This window comes from Salmo salar, chromosome 05, assembly GCF_965601325.2.
Source record: "Salmo salar chromosome 05, fSalSal1, whole genome shotgun sequence".
NCBI lineage: Eukaryota > Metazoa > Chordata > Actinopteri > Salmoniformes > Salmonidae > Salmo > Salmo salar.
This window is the reverse complement of record NC_138295.1, coordinates 38,099,113-38,109,929: the sequence shown is the minus strand read 5'-3', so window position 1 is coordinate 38,109,929 and position 10,817 is coordinate 38,099,113. Positions and strand designations below refer to the sequence as shown.

The 10,817-nt window shown below is 41.8% G+C and overlaps 2 protein-coding genes across 2 annotated transcripts in view; both read right to left on the bottom strand.

The window, feature by feature from the left end:
* LOC106604881 (protocadherin alpha-C2) overlaps nucleotides 1-10,817 on the bottom strand; it is a 212,718-nt gene that overhangs the window by 193,014 nt on the left and 8,887 nt on the right. The window lies entirely within an intron of this gene.
* On the bottom strand, nucleotides 6,411-10,603 carry LOC145879480 (protocadherin alpha-4). The gene is made up of 2 exons (XM_082974979.1): nucleotides 8,096-10,603; nucleotides 6,411-6,437 (listed from the first exon to the last, which is right to left on the bottom strand). Exons 1-2 carry the CDS (start codon nucleotides 10,448-10,450, stop codon nucleotides 6,411-6,413), a joined length of 2,382 nt encoding a protein of 793 aa, XP_082831105.1. The 5' UTR covers nucleotides 10,451-10,603.

The window sequence follows — 10,817 nt, the reverse complement described above, 5'->3', positions numbered from 1 at the left end:
GGGTTGTTAATGCGCCAAGGTAAAGTTGGTTTTATATTCACACATTCGGACATTCAACAGACATTCAACAGACATTCAACAGACATTCAACAGACATTCAATAGACATTCAATAGACATTCAACAGACATTCGTGAAAAGCCATTTAAAAATGTAAAATCAATAACTAATTCACTGTTTGTCACAGCACCATCAAACTAGATATGATTTATTCTATAAATGTTTTGCATACTTTTACCACCTTTGTTTTGAGGAAAAATTCCATATTTGATTTTATAGAAATACATAAAATCAATAAAATGCCTTTTTTTATATATATTTTTTATTTCACCTTTATTTAACCAGGTAGGCAAGTTGAGAACAAGTTCTCATTTACAATTGCGACCTGGCCAAGATAAAGCAAAGCAGTTCGACAACATACAAAAACACAGAGTTACACATGGAGTAAAACAACATACAATCAATGACACAGTAGACAAAAATAAGACTATATACAATGTGAGCAAATGATGTGAGATAAGGGAGGTAAAGGCAAAAAAGGCCATGGTGGCAAAGTAAATAAAGTATAGCAAGTAAAACACTGGAATGGTAGATTTGTAATTTGAAGAAAGTTCAAAGTTAAAATATAAATATTATGGTGCAAAGGAGCAAAATAATGAATAAAATAAATAAATACAGTAGGGGAAGAGGTAGTAGTTTGGGCTAAATTATAGATGGGCTATGTACAGGTGCAGTGATCTGGGAGCTGCTCTGATAGCTGGTGCTTAAAGCTAGTGAGGGAGATAAGTGTTTCCAGTTTCAGAGATTTTTGTAGTTCGTTCCAGTCATTGGCAGCAGAGAACTGGAAGGAGAGACGACCAAAGGAGGAGTTGGCTTTAGGGGTGACCAGAGAGATATACCTGCTGGAGCGCGTGCTACAGGTGGGTGCTGCTATGGTGACCAGTGAGCGGAGATAAGGGGGGACTTTACCTAGCAGGGTCTTGTAGATGACCTGGAGCCAATGTGTTTGGCGACGATTATGAAGCGAAGGCCAGCCAACGAGAGCGTACAGGTCGCAGTGGTGGGTAGTATATGGGGCTTTGGTGACAAAAAGGATGGCACTGTGATAGACTGCATCCAGCTTGTGGAGTAGGGTATTGGAGGCTATTTTGTAAATGACATCGCCGAAGTCGAGGATTGGTAGGATGGTCAGTTTTACAAGGGTATGTTTGGCAGCATGAGTGAAGGATGCTTTGTTGCGAAATAGGAAGCCAATTCTAGATTTAACTTTGGATTGGAGATGATTGATGTGAGTCTGGAAGGAGAGTTTACAGTCTAACCAGACACGCAGGTATTTGTAGTTGTCCACAAATTCTAAGTCAGAACCGTCCAGAGAAGTGATGCTGGACAGGCGGGCAGGTGCAGGCAGCGATCGGTTGAAGAACATGCATTTAGTTTTACTTGTATTTAGGAGCAGTTGGAGACCACGGAAGGAGAGTTGTATGGCATTGAAGCTCGTCTGGAGGGTTGTTAACACAGTGTCCAAAGAAGGGCCAGAAGTATACAGAATGGTGTCGTCTGCGTAGAGGTGGATCAGAGATTCACCAGCAGCAAGAGCGACATCATTGATGTATACAGAGAAAAAAGTTGGCCCAAGAATTGAACCCTGTGGTACCCCCATAGAGACTGCCAGAGGTCCGGACAGCAGGCCCTCCGATTTGACACAATGAACTCTATCAGAGAAGTACTTGGTGAACAAGGCGACGCAATCGTTTGAGAAACCAAGGCTACTGAGTCTGCCGATGAGGATGTGGTGATTAACAGAGTCAAAAGCTTTGGCCAGGTCAATGAATACGGCAGCACAGTATTGTTTCTTATCGATGGCGGTTACGATGTCGTTTAGGACCTTGAGCGTGGCTGAGGTGCACCCATGACCAGCTCTGAAACCAGATTGCATAGCGGAGAGGGTGCGGTGGGATTCGAAATGGTCGGTAATCTGTTTGTTGACTTGGCTTTCGAAGACCTTAGAAAGGCAGGGTAGGATGGATATAGGTCTGTAGCAATTTGGGTCAAGAGTGTCACCTCTTGAAGAGGGGGATGACAGCAGCAGCTTTCGAATCTATGGGAATCTCAGACGACACGAAAGAGAGGTTGAACAGGCTAGTAATAGGGGTTGCAATAATTTCTGCAGATAATTTTAGAAAGAAAGGGTCCAGATTGTCAAGCCCAGCTGATTTGTAGGGGTCCAGATTTTGCAGCTCTTTCAGAACATCAGCTGAATGGATTTGGGAGAAGGAGAAATGGGGAGGCTTGGGCGAGTATGTCACGGTTGTCGTTGGTAATGGAGGACCAAAACGCAGCAGGTATGTGTAAGCTCATCTTGACGTTTATTAACTCAGAATGAACGTACAAAAATAACAAACAAGAGAACGAACGATCAACAAACAGTCTGGCAAGGCACAAGGCTAAACACAGAACAATCTCCCACAAACACACAGACAAACACACCCAACTAATATAGGACTTCCAATCAAAGGCAACACCACACAGCTGCCTTCAATTGGAAGTCCATCCCAATTAACTCAACATAGAAACAGACTACCTAGACTAAACATAGAATACATGAATCTCAAACAGTGCCCAAAAACCCCCGGAATACTAAATCAAATGCCCTTACTACAAAAACACCACCCTGAACCACATAAAACAAATACCCTCTGCCACGTCCTGACCAAACTACAATAACAATTAACCCTTATACTGGCCAGGACGTGACAGAGTAGCTGTGGGGGGTGCAGTGCTGTTGAATACAGTAGGGGTAGTTAGGTGGAAAGCATGGCCAGCCGTAGAAAAATGCTTATTGAAATTCTCAATTATAGTGGGCTTATCGGTGGTGACAGAGTTTCCTATCCTCAGTGCAGTGGGCAGTTGGGAGGAGGTGTTCTTATTCTCCATGGACTTTACAATGTCCCAGAACTTTTTAGAGTTTGAGTTGCAGGAAGCAAATTTCTGTTTGAAAAAGCTAGCCTTGGCGTTTCTAACTGCCTGTGTGTATTGGTTTCTAACTTCCCTGAAAAGTTGCATATCGCGGGGGCAGTTCGATGCTAATGCAGAACGCCACAGGATATTTTTGTGTTGGTTAAGGGCAGTCAGGTCTGGGGAGAACTAAGGGCTATATCTGTTCCTGGTTCTAAATTTCTTGAAAGGGGCATGCTTATTTAAGATGGTGAGGAAGGCATTTAAAAAAAATAACCAGGCATCCTCTACTGACGGGATGAGGTCAATATCCTTCCAGGATACACGGCCAGGTCGATTAGAAAGGCTTGCTCGTTGAAATGTTTCAGGGAGCGTTTGACAGTGATGAGTGGAGGTCGTTTGACCGCTGACCCATTACGGGTGCAGGCAATGAGGCAGTGATCGCTGAGATCTTGGTTGAAAACAGCAGAGGTGTATTTAGAGGGCACATTGGTTAGGATGATATCTATGAGGGTGCCAGTGTTTGCGGCTTTGGGGTTGTACCTGGTGGGTTCATTAATAATTTGTGTGAGATTGAGGGCATCAAGCTTGGATTGTAGGATGGCTGGGGTGTTAAGCATATCCCAGTTTAGGTCACCTAGTAGCATGAGCTCTGAAGATAGATGGGGGGCAATCAGTTCACATATGGTGTCCAGAGGACAGCTAGGGGCCGAGGGGGGTCTATAGCAGGCGGCGACGGTGAGTGACTTGTTTTTGGAGAGGTGGATTTTTAAAAGTAGAAGTTCAAATTGTTTGGGTACAGACCTGGATAGCAGGACAGAGCTCTGCAGGCTATCTCTGCAGTAGATTGCAACACCGCCCCCTTTGGTCATTCTATCTTGTCTGAAAACGTTGTAGTTAGGGATGAAGATTTCAGAGTTTTTGGTGGACTTCCTAAGCCAAGATTCAGACACAGCTAGGACATCCGGGTTGGCAGAGTGTGCTAAAGCAGTGAATAAAACAAACTTAGGGAGGAGGCTTCTAATGTTAACATGCATGAAACCAAGGCTATTACGGTTACAGAAGTCATCAAAAGAGAGTGCCTGGGGAGTAGGAGTGGAGCCAGGAACTGCAGGGCCTGGATTCACCTCTACATCCCCAGAGGAGCAGAGAAGAATGAATATGAGAGAACGGCTAAAAGCTTTAAGAATTGGTCGTTTGTGACGTCCAGAATAGAGAGAAAAAGGAGCAGGTTTCTGGGGGCGATAAAATAGCTTCAAGGTATAATGTACAGACAAAGGTATGGTAGGATGTGAATACAGAGGAGGTAAACCTAGGCATTTAGTGATGATGAGAGAGATATTGTCTCTAGAAACATCATTGAAACCAGAAGATGTCATAGCATGTGTGGGTGGAGGAACTGAGAGGTTGGATAAGGTATAATGAGCAGGGCTAGAGGCTCTACAGTGAAATAAGCCAATAAACACTAACCAGAACAGCAATGGACATTGCATATTGACATTGAGGAGAGCCATGCTTAGCCGAGTGATCAAAGGGTCCAGTGAGATTCAGACAGCTAGCCGGGCCATAGGTAGCAAACTGGTGGAAGATGGAGGGAGGTCTGTTTTTAGCCACCTCGTGCGTTTCCGTCTGTGGGTTAGTGGGGTTCCGTGTGGAAGGGGGGACCAGTCCAAGTTGGCAAAATAGTTAGTTATAGTGGCCCAAGAAGAGTGTCCGATAGACCTATTCAGTTCGCAGCCGATAAGACAGCTAACGATTAGTGGGCCGCAGATGGGCCAGGTTACGTCGCGACGGAGGGGCCAGTTGGATAACTCCCTCGGGCAGATAACGTCGGTGGTCCAGTCGTGAAGGCCCGGTGGGGCTCCGCATCGGCAGTAAAACGGGTCAGGATAGGTGATTGTAGCCCAGGAGACACTTCAGCTGGCTAGCTCAGGAAAAGCCCACGAGTGGCTGACGGAACTCTTCAGCTGGCTAGCTCCGGAATAATGTGTGTTAATTCCGGGACCGACGTTGCCAATAGTCACTCAGGTAGCAGCTAGTTAGCTGCAAGATCCAGGTGTAAATGTCTAGAGCCTGCGGTAGAAATCGGGGAAAGGAGAGAGAATAGGTCCGGTATGCTCTGGTCTGAGTCGCGCTGTACAAAAACTGGCGATAGCTTTTCGAGCTAATGGACTGCTGAGGACAGCTAACCGTGGCTAGCTGAACTCCAACGTTAGCCAGTGAAAATGGCTAACCTCTGGCTAGCTTCTGTTGTGGATTTCAGATTTGAGGTAAATAATACTTTCTTTTTTAAATTGGTGAGGCGGGTTGCAGGAGAGTGCTTTGAGGTTGAGTTTTTAGAATACATTTTTTTTTTTAAGATATGCAAAGAAAAATATGTAAATATATATATATATACACGGGACACGACAAGAGGAGGGTAAAGGACGTCTGAACTGCTACGCCATCTTGGATAACAAAAATAATTTAAAGCGGTATAAATCAATAACTATAACTAATTCACCGTTTGTCACAAAAATATCAAACTAGGTATGATGTATTCTATAAATATCTAGCATACTTTCAAAACCTTTGTTTTGAGGACAAATCCCATTTTTGATTTGATATAAATACATAAAATATGTAAGATGCCATTTAAAGCAGTATAAATCAATAACTAATTCACCGTTTGTCACAGAAACATCAAACTATGTATGATGTATTCTATAAATGTCTAGCATACTTTTAAAATCTTTTTTTTAGGAAAAATTCCAGTTTTGATTTTATAGAAATAAATAGCATCTATAAGATGCCATTTAAAGCTACATAAATCATAAACGTTTTCGCTGATTATGACAGAAACATCAAACTAGGTATGATTTATTCTATAAATGTCTAGTATACTTGTACAACCTTTGCTTTGAGCAGAAATTCCAGTTTTGATTTGATAGAAATACATAAAATCTCAAATATTGCATTTAAAGATGAAGAAATCAATAACTAATTCAGTGATTGTTGCAGAAAAAAAGTAAAAATATGCATTTATTTGCAATAACTTTAAAGAAATGTTCCTTTCAAGTGCAATTTGTTCTATATGAAGTTAGACAATGTTCACAATCTTAAAGTGTATGCCAAATCAATGTTTGCATTTTTAGTGCAACAGTTCCACATTTTAAAGTAGTTACAAGGCACAATAGTCATTTATTTATACGTCTCTAATTTAACAGCAAAGAGGCCCCTTCCAATCATTTTCTATTTTGGCATTGTTCAAGTCCTTCTTTGTCATCCCCAGACAAGCTGATTGGTACCATCTCTGGCCTACAGAGCATTCTATCTGCAGTATTAAAAACATAAAACAGGGTTATGCTTATTTACATGTAAATTACAGTTCTGGAATATCCAAATTCTATTACATGCTTTTGCAATTAGGAACATTTTCAAATTGAATTGGATTTTTGTTCAATTGTTAAATTGACTTTAAATGATCTGCATTTTACCAGAACCCTGACAGAAGCACACATAACATAGGTGTTAATCATCGTTGAGTATTCAGGCAATATAAATCACATAGTAATAAAGGCATACATTTGTAAAAAAAAACGTATGCGTTGATAAAAAAGGTATCAGACATCAATGTTGTAATATCAAACATTACAATAATGGCAGTCTTTATAGATTTTATGATTTTATTTCTATCAAGTCAAAACTGGAATTTTTCCTCAAAACAAAGGTTGTAAAAGTATGCAAGACATTTATATAATAAATCATACCTAGTTTGAAGTTTCTGTGACAAACGGTGAATTAGTTATTGATTTATATCGTTTTAAATGGCATTTGATAGATTTTATGTATTTCTATCAAGTCAAAACAGGAATCTTTCCTCAAAACAAAGGTTGTGAAAGTATGTTAGGCATTTCTAGAATAAATCATACCTAGTTTAATGACTCTGTGACAATCAATTAATTAGTTATTGATTTTTCCATTTTAAATGGCTTTTGGCGAATGTCTGTTGAATGTCTGATGAATGTCCGAATGTGTGAACATAAAACCAACCTTACCTCACTTGTTAATGGCACCTGTGAGAGGAGTAGGGTTGTTAGTGCCACAACCATACTCCGCCCGAAACAACATATTAGACCTTCTCAAATAAAATGCAGTTCAGACGGAATTTACAAACCGAACAGGGCAATAAACTATGCAAGTGCTATGCAGTTACAAAACGTATAGTTCTTACCTCTCCAGAAACTCTGCTAATGTGTTCGGGCAGCACTTGAGTATTCCCATTGCTGCCCGGGACTGTAGTATAATCTTTAATCCAACCAAAAAATCCACAGCACGCCTCTATTATCAACGACTCTTACCCATTACATTCCCAAATATGATCACTGCTCATTACTAAAAAAAAAAAGCATTTTAGTTGCATTCAATTGTGTTCTAAATCTCTCCACACAGCTCACGACCTTTGTCTGCTAGATGCGAAATTACAAACCAACCAAGTGGAGGAATCAAAGGTATGACTTGGAGATTTCTTTCAAGAGCATAATTCTAGTTAAAGCAATGACACCGTGCGATTCTACCACACATTGTATGGTGGTGCGAAGCACATTGGCTACTCCAGCACCAGTAACAGTTTAGGAACAAACACACAGAGACAAACAATCATTCATTTAAATTGTGTGTAGGGTTTTTATGTGTAGGCTAATAGAGGCTGACAGTAAAGATTTCCAAAAATATCAAATAAAGCACATTGCATAGTTTCTATGATATATTCTCTTTTGAAGAGCCGCAAATCAACAGCGTTTCTGCACCACGCAAATGGACAGCGACACATAACGAGTGCATTACTCTGCATTGCAGAAACAGACAACTCTAAGGCGATGGAACTTTGAGTTAGACTTCAATTGATTTAGGATGCCCCACACATATTCTGTAACAATTGGTGGTATTAAAAGGACACTTAGAGAACTACAAAAAAACGAATGCAATACAATTCCCTTCAAACTGTTGTGGATAACGGACCTAAAACGAACAAACCCCTAAATAGCAATGCAGGTTCCAAAATACCCACGTTCATATGCTTGTATTGAGACAATGAATATATGCACTGTACAGTAAAGCCTACATAGTTTATAAGGACCATACACGATGTGTAATCTCCTTACCTCTCCAGAAGCTCTCCTCCTGTGTTCAGGTATCACTAGAGTATTTCCATTGCTGCCTGGGACTATAGTAGAACCTATACTCATTCTGGGTCCAACTAACATGTACCGTTTGTCTCCGGATCTGTACTGGATGCTGTGGCACAGTGTCCCGTCGTTATTCACATCTTGTAAATACTTGGAGGAATAGTCTTGGGGTTTGGAGCACTGAATTACAATCAACACGATGATACTGATGAGAAAAAGCGTTGAAACTGACCCCAAAGTAATGATCAAATAAAATGTAACGCTGTTCTCCTCCTCGTCTTTTACTGAACTTTTAACATCAGAAGCAGCAAAAGCCTCTTTGGGCTCCACAACCTTGATAATAACAGTAGCTGTTGCTGACAGTGAAACGTTCCCATTGTCTTTTACCAGTATGACCAGTTTATGCTCAGCCTCGTCTGTCTCTGTGAATGACCGAAGTGTCCTTATCTGTCCCGTATAGCGGTCCAAAGCAAAGAGACTGTGGTCAGTAACTTCCTGCAGTGAAAATAATAACCAGCCGTTATATCCTATATCAGCGTCATAGGCTCTCACTTTAGTCACCAAATGGCCTGCGTTCACATTGCGGGGAATCTCCTCCACACCTTCAGCGGAACCGTTAGTGCTGACTGGATACAAGATCACTGGAGCGTTGTCGTTCTGATCCAGAATGAACACGTTCACTGTGACGTTGGTGCTTAGTGACGGAGTTCCAGAGTCTGTAGCTACAACTTGGAATTGAAATGTTTTTAACGTTTCAAAGTCAAAGCTTTTCAGCGCGTAAACGTTAGCATCATCAGAATGAATATTTAGGTAGGATACAATAGGAGTTTCACCGTCGCCTTTCCAAATATGATAAGACACACGAGCGTTGTCATCCTGATCTCTATCTGATGTACTCAATGAAAACAACGACTCGCCTGGAGCATTGTTTTCTGGTACATAGAAAGTATATGGACTCTGGGAAAAGACAGGACTGTTGTCGTTGACGTCTGAGATATGGACCGTGATAGTTTTGTGGGAAGACAATGATGGGTCTCCTTTATCCGTAGCGGTTATGGTCACTGTGTACATAGGCTCCGACTCTCTGTCCAATCCACTTTTAGTAATCAAAGAATACATATTTTTCTGAAAAGACGGTTTTAATTGGAAAGGGATGTTGTCCGAGAGTGTACATATAACCAAGCCGTTTTCCCCAGAGTCCGTGTCAGACACACTGATCAGAGCTACAGCTGTACCGGGTCGTGCGTCCTCGGGGACTTGGCCTGACAGAGACGTTACTTCCATCTCAGGTGCGTTGTCATTTACATCTTTCACGTTGATAACGACACTGCAGTGACCAGTCAATGTAACTTGGCCCTTGTCAGATGCCTGCACGTCAATTTCGTAAACACTCTGCTCTTCAAAGTCTACTAATCCCTTGATTCTAATTTCCCCTGTAACCGCATCTATCTCGAAATAATCGAACGCTCTGTTTTTAAGACTGTTATCAAATGTGTATACAACCTGTCCGTTTGCGCCATCATCTAGATCCGTGGCGTGCAGCCTCAAAACAGACGTGCCTAAGGGAGCATTTTCATCTAAAGTTACCGTATACACCTGTCGTTCGAAAACGGGAACGTTATCATTCATATCGATAACTTTTACGGTAATATTGACAGAGCCAGATCTCTCTGGTTTACCCCCGTCAAACGCAGTCAAGGTTAACAATATTTCAGACTTCTGCTCTCTGTCTAGCGGCTTTTTCAATGTCAAAAGGGGGATTTTATCCTCTCCGCGAGTTTTAACATCTAACTCAAAGTTCTCGTTAGGACTGAGAGTGTACTTACGGAGACTGTTCGCTCCGACATCGGGGTCACGCGCAGCATCCAGGGGAAAGCGCGTCCCCTGGAGCATAACGCTCTCGGATATTTCCAAATGTTTCACCTTTTCCGGGAATTTAGGAGAATGATCATTTATGTCTGTAATTTCTACCTCAACATAGTGTATTTCCAACGGATTTTCTGCTATGGTTTTTAGATTGAGTAAACACACAATGCTTTTCTCACACAGCTCCTCCCTGTCGATGGTTCTGTCCACATACAACACGCCATTGTCTTGGTTTATCTGCAAAAAACCTTCCTTGGAGCCCGATACAATCCGAAACCTTCGTTCTGCCAGTTTATCCACACTGAACCCCAAATCCTTTGCTACGTCTCCCACATAAGCACCTTGTTTCGACTCCTCCGCGATAGAATAGCGTATTTGACAATAAGCTCCACGGCAAAAGCACAACGAAAATACAAACAACAGCATCGCCCGGAGAGGCGCCGCTCTTCTCTGTCCGTCTACCATTTTGACAAGTCCTGTTATTTTGGAACCATTACAGTCCGCTTTATCCAGAAAAAAATCAAGATGACAAGGTTACCCACAAAACATATCCAAGCAACCTTTCGTGTGGCTGGTATTCTCCCTTCCAGAAAGCCAGTGCCCGTTTCACTAGACTCATATGATTTTCAATGAGCCAATACGACAAAGAGAGGGAGGGATTTAAACCAAATGCATGTTTCTAACACTGAAGAGCGGCGACACCGTGCGCACAACATTTGCAACAACTCAAACAGCACGTTGAACAGTTCAGTGTTTCAGCACCACTGTAGTGGACAGCGATCACTTACAAAAGCAGTGATGAGCTACCCCTATGAGAAACCCTAATAGAGTA

Coding starts and splice junctions, on each gene's coding strand:
- LOC145879480 (XM_082974979.1), bottom strand. CDS start 10,450: ATGGTAGACGGACAGAGAAGAGCGGCGCCTCTCCGGGCGATGCTGTTG. Junction 6,438..8,095: donor GGAGGAGAGCTTCTGGAGAG/GTAAGGAGATTA, acceptor TGCTTCTGTCAG/GGTTCTGGTAAAATGCAGAT.